Genomic DNA, 21,191 nt, shown 5'->3' with positions numbered 1-21,191 from the left:
CACTTTATTACTGTGTTGCCTCTGTTATCCTCATCTATGTCTCTATTATTATTGAGAAGGATATTCTCAAGAATGAGTGGCTCAAGACCTTCATTTGTGTTATCAATCGTATCTACTACAATGTATATCTTTATTTTAAACTTATTTTAAAAAGATAATATGAGAGGTTTATCGAAACCTTACGAAGGGGAAGAGAGGGAGGTCACGTCAAAGCAGATGGGCAAAAACAGTATGTCTTGTGATAGGGCGGAGGCAATGATCGACAATGTTTATTCTGTCTATCCCGAAAGAGAGACGACATTGAGAGCATAAAAAAAAAAAGACATAAAATAAGAAAATTTAAAAATATAAACACCTTCGTAGAAAAAACTCAAATTGAGGAATATTTTTATAAAAAAAAATTATTTTTTTAAATAAAAACATAAAAAAGTGTATAGATTAGAGTGGTAAATACTTCAAAAAAAAATTCTACGTGTGCTTATTAGAATCCACAAGTCTCTCATCGTGAGTAACAATGTCTCTCACAATTTATCAACTCACCTGACATATTATTCTGATTACATAGTCAAAAATTTGACGTGTTCGAGTAAGAACATGTTACGACTTCCACCTCAATTTCGTTGTCGGTCGAGAGGAAAAAATCAATCCATTCGTTTTGATATCCTTTTGATTGATGTGTGACATGTAAGCGTTTAAAGAAACGACAGTGCAAAGTTATTAGCTTCAGTCATCTAATACATCAATCAATTTGGCCCTTAATTTCTCTATCGAGACAAGTCCCAACAGCTAAAATATTGGTAGAGGTTAGATTACATGAGCTATCATCCGAAAGCTTTCCTTGATGGGTAGGCGAAACGCACAAGTTGTCAATTAGTCCATCTGTTTCGTCCTGCAATGATCTCAACAGAGATGTCACCATCCGATGGACGACGAGCTACCACTATCTATCACTAGTTGAGTATAAGTGATGATATAGGTTTAGTAAGCCGACATGTAGTTCGAATACGTAAGGGTTTTCCAAGTATTTTGGTCAAGTAAGAATTATAATATGTTTGAGCACATTCATTATTATTTGAATTTTCTTTTTGTCTTTTTTGCATGTTGTCGTCACGCTGCAGGCGACTTTGGTAGATTCTCGGGCCTTTCCATTAGCCTGCCCAGGTGCAGCTCCCCGGCCCCCACCGTCCATACCCCGCCTCTGTACACACCAATCACATCGACGCGCTCGCGTGGGGCCCTGCACTCCCCCCTCCCTATCCTCCATCGGGTCCCACCCGCCCGATTTAGCGGCGAAAGAATAATTTTAGCGTATCGCGCGATACGAGCAACTCCGTGTCGGGCTTCCCCGATCCAAAGCGCGTGTTATCGCGGAGTTCTCGTCCGAGATCACGAGAAATCGGTCCTTCCCCGCCATAATTAACGTCACCATTCTCGGAGTAATCCAACCACACCACAAGTCATCTCGTCAAGGTTCTGTCTGACGTGGCTGTTCTTTTCTTTTCGTTTAGCCACTGTACATTCCCGATAATGACTCCTACGTCCCCGTCCTCCCTAAGCCGCAATGGTCGCCCGAGTCTCAATTAGGCACGTCTTAATCGATTGATTAAGTACTAGTAGTCGCAGTAATTAGCATCACTGGTGCCTTAACCATCACGCATTTCGTTGTACTTGGTCTTTGTTCCGGTGTTCACTAAAAACTCACCACTTCACCCGCCCACGTCGCTACCGCTCGTTTGGTCGCGGCGTAAAGGACCGTGCGGGACCCGGCTGCTGGCTACTCAGGTATGTCAGACGGGTACGAACTAAGGAGATGGGAAGTTTCCCGCGTGGCCGGCTGAACCGTAGCGTACGTGTCACCTAAAGGGCACTGGTACTTTTTCGAGACCCTTTTACGAGTCACAATTAATTGCACCTTTCGCACCACGGCCGGCAGCTCCAGTCACATGGCAGGTACCGGAGCGGGTAAGAAATAAATATCTGGATAAAGTATTGGTCCCTGAGACGTCCGCTGGTCGTACCGACGCACATGGTGGCCGCTAATCGGGGGGCCCCACCGCAAAATAATGGTGCGCCGGCACGAGGGACACGGTTAGGTGTGTGCACCGCCGGTCCCGAGGCATGTGACTGGGCGGGCCCGCAGTACGGACGGCCGCGATGGATTCCGGTCTCCGTGCGTGATAAATCCCGGTCCACCTTTTATGTCCATCGAGGAATAATTTAATTGCCGTCGATTTGACACACCTGCTTTTTTTCGCAAGGGACAGCAGGCGTCGATGGGGCCCGCACAGCGGTTCCTTACGTCTCCTCGCACGCGCTGTCGGTCCCGCGGAGTGCTCGAGTTGCGGGGCGGGTTGGAGAGCCGTGTGACTCCGGAGAAGTGTGCCTGTTTTGGGAAGCAAAGGAGCCGAGGGAATCCCTTGGCTCCCCCGCTCTTTCGCTGGTGCGAGATGCAGCATCACGTGAAGCCTGGCCAAAAAGAAACAGAGAAGACGGACGCGTGTGTGGACACTACTAGCGGAGACTGGCAGTTGTCCGTTTCGGGGCTGATCTGGCGTTCGCCTTCATTCCCAGCGCCTGCTCCAAATTGGAAGAGGACAGCACTTGTCAGATACGCCGACGAGCTTATCAGTCGGATAAGTAAGTCGGCTTATATCCAGTAACGGAAAGCGACGTGCTACGCGCACCCACCTTTGTTACAACAACTCCCTATCGGCCTAATTAAAGGGGAGAAATAAGGCTGAGCTCAATGGAAAAATATGGGAGTGAGAGTATCGCGTGCCAAAATTAGTACACAAACTTCGGGAGAAATTTGACTAAAAGGGCGGATTAATAAGTCCGAGCAGGGATGACGTGGCATGACAACGCGGAGAGTGGTCAAAATGACGGAATCATCCCTGATGCCCTTTAACCCTCGGATAAAATAACAACTATGTCCCTGAAGGTCGCATTTGACGATAATATCCTTATGATAACCGTGCGATTGGTCAGATGACGTGACGTTTGGGTGGCATGGAGGTAATTTGAATCGAAGATGAGGGATCGATTGCCATTCTGGGAGCGACCTAATCGCCAGGCTTTGGCCAGTATAAAAGCGGAGGTGAGCGGATCGAAGACTACGGCTTATAAAAGGCGAGAAAGAGATAGCGAGAGAGGAGAAGAGAAGAGAAGACACGGCGGCTTGAGAGGGGAGAAGAGACGGGAGAAATAGAGGAGGAACGGAAGGAGGGTGGGGAGGTGAGCCTCCAAACCCTAAAGATCGAGACGAGGCGTCGATCTGGACTGCGTTTTATTTTTGGAAATTTCTATTTTGACTGAGTTCCCGAGTAATCGAACTCCAGATCGAGGGTTGATTGGTGGGGATTAGCAAAGGGAGCTCGTCTCGGTTCGGATCAGCGCTGGATCGCTCGAGCGACGTTCTTTCTCGGCCTTGATGGCGGTCCTATAAGGGTATCCTCCTGTTCTGCTGTGTTCATGGTGGATTTTCCAAGTTAGGTTGGATTATAAGTGGATTACTCTTCTGTGATGGTTTTTATGGCGAGCCTGGTTTTGTTGTGCTTTTAGATTTAGATATGTCTGTGGTTGATTTTGGTGGTTGAGCATCTCAGATCTGTTCATCCCAGTGATACCGACGTAGTAACCGGAGAAAGTTTTGATTTGTACGCATTTTGAGGAATTTATTCGTGTTGTTTCAGCGGAAGACTTGTGGCCGAATTAGATCTGCAGTGGTGGTAGGAGAAGAAGAAACATTTTTCTGAAGGCTTTAGGTGGAAAAGATTTCTTGCCAGATAAAAGGGTGTTTATCTGATCAGAGACCAGTCTAACTTGTTTGGATTTTAGATCTTTGCGCTGGAGCGATTAGGGGTTCCGGGAACTATGTCTTCCTTGAGCAGGGAGTTGGTTTTCCTGATACTGCAGTTCCTGGATGAGGAAAAGTTCAAGGAAGCCGTTCATAAGTAAGTCGTCTTATCTTTTGTTGAGCTGCGTCATTTAGGCTATATATTTTTTTTTTGTGCCGTTTAATTAACCAGCTGGGTGAATAATAGGTTGGAGCAAGAGTCAGGCTTTTACTTCAATATGAAACATTTTGAAGATCTGGTTCAAGGAGGGGAATGGGATGAAGTGGAACGATATCTTGGTGGTTTCACCAAGGTTGAAGATAATCGCTATTCGATGAAAATCTTCTTTGAGATTAGGAAGCAGAAGTACCTTGAAGCACTTGATAGGTGGGATTTTGGTTTTTCATTTAAAGCTTATTTCTCACTTTTTTAATTGTTTTTTGTGTCTGTATTCAGGCATGATAGGGCAAAGGCTGTTGAGATACTCGTCAAGGATCTCAAAGTTTTTGCCTCTTTCAATGAGGAACTGTTCAAGGAGATCACCCAGTTGCTTACCCTGGAGAATTTTAGGTAAGCTAGTGTGGAATTTAATGGTGATGGTTTTTATAACTGGGCATTCTAATTTATGTTACATAAAAAAAAATGCAGACAAAATGAGCAGCTCTCTAAGTATGGGGATACTAAATCAGCCAGAAATATAATGCTCATGGAGCTTAAGAAGCTTATTGAAGCTAATCCTTTGTTTCGTGATAAATTGACATTTCCACCATTTAAAGCTTCTCGGTTGCGGACACTAATCAACCAAAGGTATGCAATTTTTCTTATATTATTGTTACCGTTTCTGAGCTGTTAAAGTAGAGATGTGCATCATTCATCTGGAAACATGATAGGAACTCTGTGCATGATTCTCATCAAATCTCTTTTTTTCATCTTGCAACTGTTGTTGTGGTCAAGGTCTTAATTCAAACCAACCGTCTTTTTTCTTGTTCAGTCTTAACTGGCAGCATCAACTTTGCAAGAATCCACGCCCAAACCCTGATATTAAAACACTTTTCACCGATCACTCTTGTGCTGCTCCTACCAATGGAGCTCGTGCACCACCACCTACCAATGGCCCACTTGTTGCGGCAATTCCTAAACCTGGAGCATTTCCACCAATGGGTGCTCATAGTGTAAGTGGAATATTCAGCACCTTTGTCGGTCTCTTTTTGTTGTTCTTTTCATGAACTAATATTGACTTGTTCTGAATGCAGCCATTCCAACCGGTTGTCTCCCCGCCAGCAGGTGCCATCGCGGGGTGGATGACAAATGCTAACCCACCATTACCACATGCTGCTGTGGCACAAGCCCCTCCTGGTCTTGTGCAACCTCCAAGTACAGGTTTTACCTCCCTCCAAATGTATATACCAGTTAGTGGCCATGATTTACATGTTATTAATTCACTACCTTGTTGTACTACTGAAGCTGCTTTTCTGAAGCACCCAAGGACTCCTACAAGTGCGCCTGGTATGGATTATCAAACAGCAGACTCTGAACACCTGATAAAGAGAATGCGTATGGGTCAATCAGAGGAGGTATGAAAGAGGCGAGAAAAAAATGCTTTCATGATTCTCTATTAGCTATATCTTGGTTGTACTGATTTCTGAATCAATTTGATTTCTTATGCCATAGTCACCAAATGATTTTAATAGGTATTCTCCGGTTCAAGTCATCCACCCAACATATACTCCCAAGATGATATCCCAAAAACTGTTGTACGTACTCTTAGTCAGGGTTCGAACGTCATGAGCTTGGATTTCCACCCTATGCATCAAACAATTATTCTTGGTAGGTGCTAGAATCATTTTATTTCGTATAACAAGTACTGATTTTTTTGTATGTAATGTTGACTTATATTTATCTTGAATTTTCCTTCCTAGTTGGGACAAATGTTGGTGACATTGGCATATGGGAAGTTGCATCTCGCGAGAGGATAGCACACAGAACATTCAAGGTTCGGGAAATTGGGACTTGTAGTTTGACCTTGCAGGTGCTTCCGCAAGCTAAAAAATTGTCTTCCTTTTTTTATTACAACAATGTAAAACTATGATTTGGAATTGTGGTTCAATGTTACAAGTAATCCCTGTTTGTTTAATTTGCAGGCTACACTAATGAAAGATGCATCAATATCTGTAAATCGATGCTTATGGAGTCCTGATGGATCTATTCTTGGTACTAAATCATAGCTAAGATCTTGTTTCCATTCGTCATGCTGCATCACCAAATTTGGGTTTCGCTGCATGTTTTTTATTCTTAACAAATGTAAATTCTACAACCTTTTGTAGGAGTTGCTTTTTCAAAGCATATTGTCCAGACATATGCTTTTAGTTTGAATGGAGAATTGAGGCAGCAGATGGAGGTAAGTCAATAGTTGTTCATTTATTAGCATCAGTGTACTAGTGACTAACTTCTTGTTGTTATAGATTGATGCACATGTAGGTGGTGTCAATGACATTGCCTTTTCCCATCCCACCAAGAGTTTGTCGATAATCACATGTGGCGATGACAAGACAATCAAAGTGAGCATCAAACAATATGCTGACTTATTAAAGCATTGTGAAAACTGATGCACATTCTCAATTTTTGTGACGTGAATGGCAGGTATGGGATGCCACAACAGGACAGATGCAATACACATTTGAGGGCCATGAAACTCCTGTATACTCTGTATGCCCACACTCTAAAGAGTCTATACAGGTATCTCAACCGTTAAAGATTAGTTTTGTTACATCAACACTTATGTTAGATCACTTGACATGTTGGTTTGGGGTTTTTTTCCGTATTGTTTTATTGTCTGGTATTGGAAGAGTCAATCACAAGCAACTCTTTCAAGAATCATTTATATAAATGTTCATTATGCAGTTTATCTTCTCTACTGCCATTGATGGGAAAATCAAAGCATGGCTATATGATTGTCTGGGATCCAGGGTTGACTATGATGCTCCTGGGCATTGGTGCACAACAATGGCATACAGTGCAGATGGAACAAGGTAAATTTTGTTAAGTGAACTAATGTTGGCATTATCTGAAACATTTCTATGCTGTGTAACAAGGTTCAGCTTGCATGTGATGGCCTTCGTTCATGTTACCAATATTTTTTGCCTTCTTCTTTTTTTTTTGTGTCCATGGGCATGCATTTATGTCTATGCCATAGATGCTTGGAAGTTTGAAACATTTGTGTGATAGCCATCTTTCTTCGTGTTACTAGTAGGTTTTTTTCTTCCCCTTGTGTGTTCATGTGCATATGTTTGTCAGTCTTCTAGATGTTATTGATTCAATTTCAGGATTGTTATAATATGTGCAACCTCTATAAGATCACATGTCACTTTCTAATATTCATATTTTGTCCTTTAATCTGCTTGTAGGCTTTTTTCTTGTGGAACCAGTAAAGATGGTGACTCACACTTGGTTGAGTGGAATGAGACTGAGGGAGCTATTAAAAGGACATACGCTGGCTTTAGGAAGCGTTCATTAGGAGTTGTCCAATTTGACACAACAAGGAACCGTTTCTTGGCTGCGGGAGATGAATTCATGATTAAATTTTGGGATATGGACAACACCAGTGTTCTGACTACAACTGATGCAGACGGTGGATTGCCTGTTAGTAACTGTCTTTTCAAATTTTGCTTTGACTATACTGCATATGAAACTTTTAGCTTAATCGAGCTTCTTGCTTCGCTTCTTCAGGCAAGTCCTCGCTTGAGATTCAACCGTGAAGGCTCATTGCTTGCAGTTACAACTAGTGACAATGGTATTAAAATCTTAGCTAATGCTGATGGGCAACGGTTGGTGAGGATGCTTGAGAGCAGGGCATTTGAAAATTCTCGAGGTGCTCCTCAACAGATTAATGCCAATATAAAGGTAATCCTTTATGCCAACTGATTTTTCGGAGAGAATATTACCTCTGATAAGAGTTCTTAAGGAATATCTCCAAACTCTATAAAAAAACATTTTGTAGTCAGTTAATGCACCAGACTAGGTGTGTATATGTTGGACATTTACATAATACACGTAGGCCTATTAAGTCACAAATGGGTCATTCCTAATTACCACATTTGTTGTGAAATTGTCATCCACAGGCCTCTGATCTATAGTCAATGCAGAATCTCAAGATTGGTGATCAATGTCCAGAAGGTAGTGAACTGTTTGATGCCACATTGGTATCTGAGTCTTTGATTTGCAAAATGGTCAACATCGTGGAGGAAAGGCTTAATAAAATTCAACGTTGGGATTCAGATTTTAGTCTTAATTTTTTTTTTACATTAGTGCAGTTTTGTATTAGTTTCATTGGAGTTGTTCTGGTGGCTTGAGCTTGGGTTAGAACATGTCTCTGTCTACTAAAACGGTTCATGATCGTGTCCTGAACAGACTTTTTAACTTCGGATAATGCTACAGAAACTGAATCCCAAGTCTTCTTTTAGTGTTTAAGTTCTAAGAGATCTAGTTTTTTTACAAAAGAGGCATTATTAGGTTAATTATGTATTTACAAAAGAGGCATCCATTGGCCTCTTAGAAAATCAGATAGTATGCGAGTTCGGGATATCTGTCTCTTCCTTTGTTCTCTTCCTCCCATTTCTTCTTTCATCCTCTTACCTGATATGGCTAATAATCTACTGCATACACAAATATTCGGTATAAATTTTGCTGCAGGCTTGTTACACAGAGTGCTCTGTTTTCAGATATTTATATTTTTATTTCCTTCTGCAGACTTGCATCTTTTTTTAACAGTGACATTCTTAATTTGGTTCTTATCAACATTTATGTAACATCTTTCGGAACTTATTGTAATCTTTTTGTTGCTATTCTGTTCCTCAATGAGAAACAACCAGAAATGTTTTTTTATTTGTTTTTAGATTCTGAGCTTGCTGTTCCAGAGGTCTTCTACGCTTTCAGGCTGATTCGAGTTGAACCTGCAACAAAATATTTACATATTTTGTGATTATAGGTTGTCTAAATTTTAAAAAGGTTGTTGGCGAATATTTTAATTTTGTAAATGTCCAACTTTATTAATGAGATATAATGCTTTATGTTATAAATCCTAGATAGAGTATTACGTAGACTTAGTTAATTCAAGATGTTTGTGAGACTTTTTCTTTCAAAAATTTGATAATTCATGCTCAATCTTCTTACGATTTCATTCTCTGCTTCATACAGCCACCCATTGTCAATGCACTGGGAACTGTTTCAAATGTTTCTAGTCCTATAGCAGCTACCCCTGAACGAGCTGATCGAGCCCTACCTGCAGTGTCAATGAGTAACTTAGTAAGTTCATAACACATTACAAGTGTCACAATAGCAAATTTTCAAGTGCTAAGATATAACTAAAACAAAAATTGCAGGCTGCTATGGATAATAATAGGATTGTAGACATTAAGCCGAAAATTTCAGAAGATGCTGAAAAGATGAAAAGCTGGAAGTTAGCTGACATAGTTGATTCTGCTCATCTGAGAACATTGCGGTTGCCAGATACAGTGACAAACTCAACAAAGGTATGTTTATGAACCATAAATGGAGACCAATTTCTAGGAATTACACTTGCATGGCGACCAATATACATGAATGTTGTTTTTTACATATGAGAAACATGTCTATCCATGGATGGGCTACATGTTAAACAAATTCACTTGATATAATGATGTTTACTAGTGGAAACTATGTTTGTTTTCCTGTACATTTTGGTAGCCTTGTTATATAACAATGTTGATGTTTTGACCAAGGATTTTAATTTCGAATAATACTGTCCGTACCGGGCAGTACGTACCGGTCCATCAATAAACCGGTATGCGGACCGCTCGCTATCGGGTAGTAGCGTCGATTGAGACTGTTTCCGCTCTGTTATCACCCTAAATCAACCGTTGTATTATCCGCATATCGAAACGTACTGCTTGGTATAGTTATACCGTACCATACTGAGCTGAGTTCGAAACTTCGGTACGGTACGAAATTATGAACCTTGGTTTTGACAAAATAATCTTTTGATATACAGGTAGTTCGGTTGTTATATACAAACTCTGGGCTAGCAATACTGGCACTTGGTTCCAATGCTGTTCATAAACTATGGAAATGGACACGTAATGAGCGAAATCCATCTGGGAAGGTCAGCAATTGTTATTTTGTCAGAACAATACATCCACCGTTGGATTGTTTTCTAATTGCTCCTTGTGTTGATTCTCCAGTCAACTGCATCTGTGGCCCCTCAGCTGTGGCAACCATCAAATGGCATTCTTATGACCAATGAAACAAGTGACGGCAATCCAGAAGAAGCAACCGCATGCATTGCTTTGTCCAAGAATGACTCTTATGTTATGTCTGCATCTGGTGGAAAGGTCTCTTTATTTAACATGATGACTTTTAAGGTACAAGGCATTTTTCAGTGCTATGTTGCAAGTTTTGTTCTTTGGAATAGTGAACATGCATAGGAAGCATTTTTATATTATCTTTCCAAACTAAAAATGTTTCACAGGTTATGACTACATTCATGCCACCCCCACCTGCGGCTACTTTCCTAGCATTCCATCCTCAAGACAATAATATCATTGCAATTGGAATGGAAGATACTACTATACAGATATATAATGTTCGAGTTGACGAGGTGAGCAATCTCATATTTTTATGCATGCTCTTTTAAGTATGTTACATCCGAATGGCCTTGGAAATTGGAACAACTCGATTTAGTTCTTCATGGTTCTTCCCTTTTGGGTTTCTATAGCTTGCCTATAATGTTACTTGTTTTCGTTCTTGGAAACCTACTGTATCTGTATATCCCCTCTGTCCTACCTGTGACCTGTGACTCCAAAATCTCCAGAATCAAACATTTGTAGTGCATTACCGAGTTAGTCAAAACTTGGCTTCTCTACAAGCACTTATATCATAGTGATCCATTATAGTGTGATCACTGTGACGATATAAGATATGGATATTTTTGCATTTCATGATTATGGGAGGAAATTTTAAATTTTTATTGCTCTCTTTGTTGTTTGCCTATTTATGCTTAATCATGTTCTTGCAATTTCAGGTTAAAACCAAGCTCAAGGGCCACCAGAAAAAAATTACTGGCCTTGCATTTTCCCAGTCGCTAAATGTGCTTGTCTCCTCAGGAGCTGATGCTCAGGTTTGCAGAATGAATAATATAGATGCTTTAGGATTGTGCTTTGGCATGTACTTTCTCCAAATAGTGGAGGAATAACTATTCTTTGACCATTGAATTATTTTAGACTTCACTTATGTTTTCAGCATCAGTTTTTATTATGCCTCTTTTATGAGATGTATAGATGTCTGAACACGTATTTCAGGGGCATATATTTTTAACTTTAACATATTCTCTTGAAAAGGTTATCAACTGATGAATTGAAATGGCAGCTCTGCATGTGGAGCATTGATGGATGGGAGAAGAAAAAGTCACGATTTATCCAAGCACCTCCTGCTCGTGCATCCCCATTAGTTGGTGATACCAAAGTTCAATTTCACAATGATCAGACACATCTCTTAGTCGTCCATGAAAGCCAACTGGGAATCTATGACAGCAAGCTTGACTGTTTGCGCTCGGTTAGTTATTGTGCTCTGGTTATTGTTGCAGTTTTACTTGTCAAAAGAGTGCATGAGAAGATTTTTAATAAGAGAATACTGTTGCAAGTCTAAGCATGTTCCTTAGTAGGGCACTTAATTTGAATTTGACGGACCCTATTTCTAGGTTTAGTGCACAACTTTTAATATCTGAAATTTTTAGAAATTGACAGCATTGTTGAATTCTCTCACTGAAGGGTGTCGGGCTTTTTAGATGCTTACATCTAGATCCAAAGGATTGTTCGTCTTTGACATGTTGCTTCATGTAGAACTAAATGATGGATCTCTTCAATCTCCTTAGTTGTCAGACAGGAGTTACTCCATGTGCTTTCTGATGTACCTTCTACCAGTGCACTAATCACGCTTTCCCCATGCAGTGGTCACCGAGAGATGCACTACCAGCACCAATTTCAACTGCTGTGTATTCCTGTGATGGTTTATTGGTGTATGCCGGATTTGTTGATGGTGCTGTTGGAGTTTTCGAATCAGATAGCCTGAGGCTTCGTTGCCGGATTGCATCCACTGCCTACATAAGCCCATCCATTGCTAGGTATGAAATTTTTACAAGTCCTGCATAAATGTAGCCTATATCTAATTATGACTGATGGCAAAGATATTAGTCGTCTAACCTTCTTTTGCATAACTAAATGATGATGTAATTAGGGTCTAATCATGATAGCTAAAAGGATTTGTGATTTAAATTATATCGAAATATGTTTCCTTTGAATAAATGTTTCATTGCCTTCCTATTCTTGTTTATGTAGGTTGGATTCTTTTTTTTTTTTTTGCTTAGATTTGTGTAAGCTACAACATTTTCTCTGACTAAATCAGTTGCTATCGAATCTGTTTATCTTATGTATTGAGAGGATAATGTGTCGTATTAAGAAAGATGCAACCCATAACTTTTAAAAACAGCCTTCTAAATGCGTGCCAATGATATTTTTATTTTTATTTCTTATAGAACATTAGATTATCATGAACGACCAGCGAGTTAAGCAATTTGGAAGGCACTTAATCGCTGGTCAATTTCACTTTGATGCCTTATAGGAGACTCAGAATTATGTATTCACCCTGATGAAGTATGTTTTCTCGTTTTATCTTTCCAGTCCTGGATCAGTTCATCCAATGGTGATCGCAGCTCACCCATCCGAACCCAATCAGATAGCACTCGGGATGAATGACGGTGCAGTTCATGTGGTAGAGCCATCTGATCCAGACTCAAAATGGGGTGTAGCCCCTCCCCAAGAAAATGGAGCTCTCCCGTCCTCCTCCAATCCTGCTTTAAACAATAGTCAGGCATCAGAACCCCCTCCCAGGTGACTAACTTCGCTTTAGAACGACGATAGTTATATACCTGAAAGACATGGTATGGTAGGAGAAAGCATAATAGCCACCTCAGAGTCACAAGTGCTCTCTTTTTGTTTCTAGTAACTTGTGGTTCTTGTAAAGCTCCTCTTATCTATTTGGTACTAGAAAGGGTGGGGATAGATGTGAGATGTAATATATATAGCCTATGCTGAAACTTGGTATTGCTTAATTTTGGCATTCCCCTACAACGTTGACGTTGTCGATTGATCGAGTTTTTCAAGTTAGTGGCTACTGTCAGAGAATGCGAATGCTGGACTAGTGATTCTATGGCCCCTACCATGGATTTCTTGGCTTCTCTTCTCATATACAAGTTTCTCACCAAAATGATAATGCACGACTTATTTCAATTTCATGCGGAATTGGTGTGACATCTATTTTACGTTCTAATGATTTGTTAAACAGGGATTAGCAGCTGACCCTTTCTTTTTACCATTTTGTTGCTGAAACTTTGATTCAACTATGGTCTCATTTTGGCTTAATTGGTAACTGAAACAGGTCTCCAGATTTGTATGTGAGCACATTAAGATGAGATGCAATTTCTTTTCCTGAGCTTAAATTTTATTGTGTGACGTGAAGTGTATCCATGCCATTAAATTAAATGGAACAATGTTGGGAATAGAGAATCTATTACATGAGGGACTATTGCTGTGTGATAACCTATTCAAATCTTATGACAAGTCTATGAGTCTCAGCTCAGCAGCTCAACAGGAAACCTACAACTATGAGTCTCCATAAAACTCTGTTCCAACCAAACATCCTTAAAATGTAAGGGCACTCTGAAAAAGAAGCAGATGAATAAAGACCAAGATTATCTTAGGAAAGTTAAGCAACAAGGAGACAAACTATATATCTGGCAATTATGGGTAAAAATAAAATGTTGAATTATGTGAGCAAATAAAGTCGAATTAGCAAGGCATAAAACTTAGGTTCAAATCAGATTTTGATACAGAGCTCCTCCTAAGACAGACCAGCCTGCCACAAATTAATATTCACCTTCACTTGAGTTCCCTAATTTAAGGCAAAAATTGGCTTCCAGCAAATAGAGGGTGAACCTTGGCATCATAGTAAGACTGCTCCTTTGCAAACTAGGTGAAAGTTGAGCAATCAAATAATAACCTTTATGCTTCCAAAAGTAAGGCCATGTAAATTGACCCATCCAGATTCCAGATTGGCGAGAACCTTTTCTTTTATGCTCAGCTTCTAAATGGTATCACCCCTAATCCTTGATGCTTCAGCCAAAACAAGGAATACCAAAAGCCAGACCTCAGTGTCATCATTTAGCAGGAAGAGAATCGATAGAATTAGAGGAGGTTCCGAACACTTGCACCACTTGCAAACATAGAATGCTGATCTAATATTTTTTTTAACTCAAAATCCTCATATAGATTCCCAACAAATAATGAATTTAAATTTCCAACTGCATAATTCTGATCTCCGAGTCTTTCTGGCTTCATATCTACCTACGTAAAGTTCTCACAACTTACATCAATTAATTCTGAGAACCATCAATATAAATTCCAAAATAATCTTTCAATGGCATCATAAAAAAAAAAAGGATCTTGACGAATGGCACTGAAAAATCATCTACCAAATCATCCAAAAGACTTCAAATTAATCCAAAACACTTTCAACTGGATTTCGAGTTCCAAACATTTTCACAAGATATATAACTGACTAACTAGAATAAGACAGATTCAAGTTTCCACCGCTATAATAGACAATATCGCGTAGCAATTAAAAGAAAGCCAACATCGAATCGATGACTTCTGAATCGAACGAAACCCGCAATGGTTTTAGGATAGAACAAAAGACGACGCGTCGCGCACAGACCGGCAAATCTCACCGTAATTCGATGTCCCTTCACCCTCGGCTCCGTCGCAGTGGGTTCAAGCAGGGTTTTGTGCCGGTCGCTTGAAGGGTTCTCGAACGAGTTCAACGCGAAATGGAACAAGGCCAACAGAAACTAAAACCCTAATTTCAACGGTCCAGATCACTTGATGGATGGTCGACAACGTGCGAATTTTGTCGTGCTGTTGTCCAGGTGATGCAGATGGTTAATTACATTTCCCCTCGAGTTATTTATAGCATTCCGATCCTTACATTTTACAAAATTAAATAAAATATCTAAATCTATTTACATTTTACAAAAATAAATAAAATATCTAAATTTATTTATCTTAATACCATCAGTTTTATCAATAAAATAAAAAATAAATTATAAAAAATATAATTTTAACGTTCTAGTTAGTGATGACAGATGACGTCAGTGTGATAGATGATGATATGCTGAGGGTTGTATGTGACTATTGTGGATGAAAAGAGAGATAACGAGGAGTGAGAGACACTCTCTATGCGTCAATGCTTACACAATTGTCAAGTGATGAAAAAATCACAAACGAAGTGGCGACTTTTCCCAAGGTCGTTTGTGACCACTTGTAATCGATCTAGAAGCTATGTACGGAGCTGGAGGAGGAAAGGAGCATGATGACGTTAGACAAGATGGAGGCCATGTCGATGATCCTCCAACTCCATCGCAAGAAGGCTGAGGTCTAGATGGAGGTGTGCCAGTTCAAGTGCTTCATCGAGAAGAAGATGACGTGTGACTAGCAAGAGATCGCCACCCTCAAAGATCTCCTCCTGAAGTATAACGAGACCATTATCCCCCTCTTCTATAAGGTTGAAACCTATCGCCACCGCCTCTTCAACTCTGACATTGGTGTTTTCGATGCCCCTACATCCAAGCTAGAGTCTCCAAATGAGGCCACCACTATCGACGCCCAATTCGATAATTGGTGATTGTCGGCATGAGAAATTGAATCGGGAATCAGTAGTAGTGGCCTTATTTGGGGACTCTAGCTCAGATGTAGGGGCATCAGAAACATCAATGTCGGAGCTAAAGAGACAATGACGGTAGGTTTTGATCTCATAGAAGTGGAAGATAATGGTCTCGTCATACTTCAAGAGGAGGTCCTCGAGGGTGGGGATATCTTGCTAGTTATGCGTTGTCTTCTCCTCAATGAAGCGATTGAACTGGTGCACCTCCATTAGGACCTCAAACTTCTTACGTTGGAGTTGGAGAATCATTGACATGACCTCCATCGTGGCTGACGTCATCGTGCTCCTCTTCCTCTCCAGCTCCATACATAGATCTTGGATCGACTGCAGGTGGTTGCATATGGCCTTGGGAAGAGTCGTCGCCTCGTTCGTACTCCTTTTGCCACTTGCCATTTGTGTTGGCGTCGATGCATGGAGAGCGACTTTCACCTTTCACCGCCTCTCTCCTTATCCACAATAGCTATCTACAGTCCTTAGTTGTGGTGTCGTCCATCATCAATTAGAATATTAAAATTATATTTTTTATCTTTTAATTTTATATTTTTATTAGTAAAATCGACTATGTCATGATAAATAGATATAGATATTTTACTTTCCTAATTAAAGAGATGTCAGTATAATTTTTTAAAGTATACATATCGCTGAAGGTAACTTACCACTGATAATCTATAATTACCCCAAATGAAGATGATGCTTTTACAATCTTATTAACATTAAAAGAATCCTTAATTATAATTTAGGCATCATAAATTGTTTAGCTAATGTATTGAAATTGACAGGATGTCATCACCTATGCTACCTGGAGATTCGTGACTGATCCGAGATCGCACAGATTCCCGTTCCCCAACTTTGCTGCCTCGCATAACTTGCTTCTCTGTAGCCCGTCCGTTCAACAATGAACGGTGACGATTCGCGGGTGTAGCCCGCGGCCTGTTCTCACCCATTTCGGGGTAACCCAGCCAGCGATCCCAGACGGAGACTCCTCCCTCGTTGGTGTCCAACTGGGTGGTTATTGGTGGGTCCCGCACGTAACATACGTTGGGTCAGTGACTTCTCGGTGACTCCATTCTTCTTCTTTGTTTGCATCTCCAGCTTGTTCTCTGCCCCCTTTTCCCCCTCGGAGTCGGCAACTCGATCGCTCTATCTGGCAGCGGAGGGGAGTTGATGATCGAGTGATTGAATCCCAACGAAGGCCTTCCCTGTGGGTGGTGAGTTCAAATTCGACTCTTTAATTACCTTAATTTGCTATATTTGACTGTCCTTGATCTGCTTTGTTTGGGATCGGTAGATTGTTTGCATTGGTGGCCCTTTGTGTTGATCTCAGTTTGACAATTGGATTCTTTCGCCCTCGTGGTAGAGTTTCTTATTCGTTTGTTCCTCCTTTGGATTTTGTTAGGTTACTGACGTTGATTTCGATCGCAAAATCGTTTCTTTGGGAAAAAAAAGTGTTTTTTTTTTCGGGTGTAGCTTATATTGGTTGCTCACGTAAATTATCTTCTTCGATTTCCCTTAGTGGTGATCTCCTGACTATCTGGAACTGGTAATTTAGACTTCAATCTTTTATATATGCCTTTGGTTGTTTACTGTGGCAGTGTAGCCTCCAGTGAATTGAGACGGGAATTTTTCCCAATTGTTTGGAATCCAATTCCACTGTTCTCAAGTTAACATCGATGAGATGAGTACTTATTCTGCTTAATGACCATGAAAAATTTCGCATTTACTTTATTCCAAATCTTAATATCAGGATGATGGAAGAAAACTCAATAATCCAAAAGCGAAAATTTTCTATCCCTGACATCAGAAATTATCAGTTCTCGTATTACAGAAGCAATTGTATATGTTTTCTTTTAGTAAAGTTGAAATCTTGCTGTAAATTTAGAGACAGAAATTTTTATGCTGCCTGAAGTGTCAACCTGCAATTTGTTTGAACAAATAAGACAACTCTTATTCATTTTTGCAGTGATTGAGGAGCACTGCAAGCATTGGACCTATTTCTCTTCACATGGGGGAGTATCACAATCCAGGGAACAATTTCGTCGATGAGAGAGCTCCCCCCAAATTAGACAATATTCGGAAGGTCTCGGTCATCCCCCTTGTCTTCCTTATATTCTATGAGGTATCTGGTGGCCCCTTTGGGATAGAGGACAGTGTTCAGGCTGGTGGCCCTCTTCTGGCTATACTTGGCTTCCTGATCTTTCCCTTCATATGGAGCATTCCTGAAGCACTGATCACTGCTGAGATGGGTACCATGTTCCCCGAAAATGGAGGTTATGTTGTGTGGGTCTCTTCAGCTTTGGGCCCTTTCTGGGGTTTCCAGCAAGGTTGGATGAAATGGCTTAGTGGTGTCATTGACAATGCTCTGTATCCAGTTCTTTTCTTAGACTATTTGAAGTCTGGTGTTCCAGCTTTGGGAGGTGGGCTGCTGAGGACTTTGGCAGTGTTGATACTTACAGTTGCACTGACTTACATGAACTATAGAGGATTGACCATAGTTGGCTGGATGGCTGTGTTTCTTGGGATCTTTTCAATTGCTCCTTTTATTTTGATGGGGTTGGTGGCGATTCCGAAACTCAGACCATCAAGGTGGTTGGTGGTTGACATAAACAAGGTCGACTGGAATTTGTACTTGAATACGCTTTTTTGGAATCTTAATTATTGGGACTCAATCAGTACTTTGGCAGGAGAGGTGGATAACCCTAAGAGCACCCTCCCGAAGGCTCTGTTTTATGCACTTATCTTAGTTATTTTTGGCTATTTATATCCTCTTCTAGCAGGGACAGGAGCCATCCCACTTGATAGGGAGCTATGGACGGATGGTTACTTTTCCGATGTGGCCAAAATTCTTGCTGGGGTGTGGTTGAGATGGTGGGTGCAAGGGGCTTCAGCTCTATCCAACATGGGCATGTTTGTTGCTGAAATGAGCAGTGATTCTTATCAACTTCTTGGAATGGCAGAAAGGGGTATGCTTCCAGAGTTCTTTGGCAAGAGATCCCGCTATGGGACTCCTCTCGTGGGGATACTGTTCTCTGCTTCTGGCGTTCTTTTGCTGTCTTGGATGAGTTTTCAAGAAATTGTCGCTGCTGAGAATTTCCTGTACTGTTTTGGAATGATTTTGGAGTTTGTGGCCTTCATAAAGTTACGACTAATCTACCCGAATGCTCCTCGGCCTTATAAAATTCCTTTAGGGACTGCTGGTTGCATTCTGATGATTATCCCCCCTACTATCTTGATATGTGTGGTTCTGGCGCTTGCCACATTGAAGGTCATGGTTGTAAGTGTTACAGCTATGCTTATTGGGTTCATCCTGCAGCCTTGTCTCAAACATGTGGAGAAGAAAAGGTTGTTGAAGTTCTCTGTGAACTCTGACCTCCCTGATTTTAGGGAAGCCCAGCGTGAAAATACTGTGGAGTCCTCCTTGATCGATTAGGTCAGTACCATCACACAAGTATGTTACCCTGAACTTTTATGTACTGTAATGAGATTGATGTTGCAGCAGTGCTCAATTGTGCATGCAAGCTAACTTCTCTTTGCATCTTGCTGCCAAAGTTACTCTAGTTTTTCCTCTCTGTAAGCAAACTTCTCTTTGCATCTTGCTGCCAAAGTTACTCTAGTTTTTCTGTCTCTGTAAGATTTTATCTCAAAGAAAACATCTTAAAAATTTGTGTCGAGAACATAACCATGCAATGATCTTGTCTAAGTTAGTCAGCAATCCTTTTGCGTAGGACAATAATATGCAGCGTCCTTTGCATACGACAGTGATATGCAGCCTTTTTCGGCTGTATTGGTTAAATTGTGAATACACATACTTTTTTTTTTTTTGTGGGGTAGGGTATATTTATGTGTACAACTGAATGATTCTTTTATCATCACAACAGCTGATGCTCTTGGCCTCTGTATGTATGTTTTGGGATGTAAGTAGCCATAAGTTTCGGCTGTTTCACTGACTGATGGAAGACATTGCAACATCAAGAGGCTCTTGTTTGTTTGATCCTAGAGTTCTGATGGCACCTTGGTCTCTTGGCTATTAGGTATTTTTATGCAAGTTCGAACTTCTATGGCTTTTGATGTAGTCCATCCTTTTCCTTCTGTGCTTTTGCTGCTGCCTCTCCTCCCCACCTTCTAGTCTGCCTCTTCTCCTCTTCTCTTTCGGTATCGTCTTGTCACGAACGGTCGTCGCGCACCCGCAACAACTTCGTTCAACGAATCGTTCGTCGCTCACACCTGCATGTACAGCTGCTTGACAGCATGTTTTCTCTTGGTTTTGGGTCATTTTGCTTGTAAATATGTAAGTTCGAACAAGCTATAGCATTGCAAAGCGGTCGCTCACCGAACCGAGCAAAACACCCCCAAAATAGCCCAAAACAGTTCCGTTTTCGCGTGCCGCGGGAGGGTTGCGGAGAACTACCTCCGCTCACCAAAATGTTAGCCATCTCAAACCCCTAGAACCACCCGGGTGGCACAGGGCTGGATGGGGCTTCGGTTATATACCGGGCGTTGAACTGTCTTTCGCAAGTTCGCACGTGACCTTTACGGGAACTTGTCTTCGCGCCCGGGACCAGGTGAGCGGCTGTTTGTGGGCTTGCAGCTGTTCATTCATCTTTGAAAGCCTTATTTTTCTCCCTCTCCCTCTTTTCTCTTGTGCACACAAGGTGTTCGTCGAATTGCTTGTAAAGCTTTCCCTTTTCGCGAGACTTCGGGACTTGTCCGTTGCTCGTTCTTTCGAACTAACCAACTTTCTCTTTTACAGGTCCTTCGGGACCTGCGAGAGGTTACACAGTGGGCTGATCATTGCGAAGCAATATCGCAAGGGCGAAGCGCGACTTAGGCAACGCAAGCTAAGTTCGCGTTTTTGCCACAAGGGTAACTCGCGACTTAGGCAACGCAAGCTAAGTTCGCGTCTTTGGCCGCAAGGGTGCCTCACGCCTTAGGCAATTCCAGCTAAGGTCGTGACATTGTGGTATCAGAGCAGGCAAGCACTTCGAGCGAACAGCGAACGAACTTCGCAACTTCGCCATAGCAAAGCATCGTGGCAAATCAAGCAAGACGGGGCAAGCCGGACCCTTGCCCCAAGCAGCCGCAGGTGGGCTGCATGTGCACACTCGCTCTCATGCTGTTGGAACCGCTCAAGAGGAGCGCGGCAGCGAACAGGACGAGCGAGAAGTTGGCTATTCTCCGCGAGCGGAGGAAGCGCAATCTGGTGCGCTAATTGGGAAAAAGAGTCACAAGGAGAGACTCACAACGGCGGAAACCCGCTTGGATGTTCCTGAAGCGAGCATGGAGGAACTCTACCATGGCCAACAAAGGCTTGTTGGGGTAGAGAGCTCGCAAGAGAAAGCGGAGTCCAGGATCGACAAGGTCGAGGCCCTAATCGACCGACTGTCTGACGACACCAAAGACTCCGTGCAACACTTACAGGATGTTGTGGCGGAACTCACTGCAAAGGTGGCCATGCTCACAAGAACACTAAATGTGGGAGGAGGCAACACCCGCGTTGCACCGCCACAAAATCTGAGGGCACCTGAGCCTCATGGATATGGAGGGGCCAGAGAT

At 41.6% G+C, this 21,191-nt stretch overlaps 2 protein-coding genes across 6 annotated transcripts; both read left to right on the top strand.

Annotated features, from left to right (window-relative positions):
* Positions 1 to 3,143: 3,143 nt before the first annotated feature.
* Positions 3,144 to 12,994, top strand: LOC135645949 (protein TOPLESS-RELATED PROTEIN 2-like). 5 transcript variants are annotated; one of them, XM_065164893.1, is made up of 27 exons: positions 3,144 to 3,234; positions 3,339 to 3,447; positions 3,693 to 3,953; positions 4,044 to 4,223; positions 4,293 to 4,406; positions 4,485 to 4,643; positions 4,828 to 5,008; positions 5,090 to 5,216; positions 5,301 to 5,410; positions 5,528 to 5,663; positions 5,756 to 5,865; positions 5,978 to 6,047; positions 6,161 to 6,234; positions 6,299 to 6,394; positions 6,477 to 6,572; positions 6,738 to 6,865; positions 7,241 to 7,475; positions 7,563 to 7,736; positions 9,030 to 9,137; positions 9,215 to 9,364; positions 9,862 to 9,972; positions 10,052 to 10,231; positions 10,339 to 10,467; positions 10,891 to 10,986; positions 11,235 to 11,420; positions 11,816 to 11,988; positions 12,545 to 12,994. In XM_065164893.1, exons 3-27 carry the CDS (start codon positions 3,874 to 3,876, stop codon positions 12,756 to 12,758), a joined length of 3,417 nt encoding a protein of 1,138 aa, XP_065020965.1. In that variant the 5' UTR covers positions 3,144 to 3,234; positions 3,339 to 3,447; positions 3,693 to 3,873; the 3' UTR covers positions 12,759 to 12,994. The 5 variants fall into 5 exon arrangements, with proteins under 5 accessions (XP_065020965.1, XP_065020971.1, XP_065020980.1 ...); XM_065164899.1 differs by having other exon boundaries at positions 3,144 to 3,447; positions 3,693 to 3,764; positions 3,838 to 3,953; XM_065164908.1 differs by having other exon boundaries at positions 3,144 to 3,447; positions 5,090 to 5,210.
* A 3,704-nt stretch (positions 12,995 to 16,698) lies between these two features.
* Positions 16,699 to 19,136, top strand: LOC135645943 (probable polyamine transporter At1g31830). Its single transcript, XM_065164882.1, has 2 exons — positions 16,699 to 16,849; positions 17,602 to 19,136. Exon 2 carries the CDS (start codon positions 17,644 to 17,646, stop codon positions 19,066 to 19,068), a length of 1,425 nt encoding a protein of 474 aa, XP_065020954.1. The 5' UTR covers positions 16,699 to 16,849; positions 17,602 to 17,643; the 3' UTR covers positions 19,069 to 19,136.
* Positions 19,137 to 21,191: the final 2,055 nt, after the last annotated feature.

This window comes from Musa acuminata, chromosome BXJ1-4, assembly GCF_036884655.1.
Source record: "Musa acuminata AAA Group cultivar baxijiao chromosome BXJ1-4, Cavendish_Baxijiao_AAA, whole genome shotgun sequence".
NCBI lineage: Eukaryota > Viridiplantae > Streptophyta > Magnoliopsida > Zingiberales > Musaceae > Musa > Musa acuminata.
The sequence above is the reverse complement of the archived record's forward strand: the minus strand, read 5'-3'. Positions and strand labels throughout refer to the sequence as shown.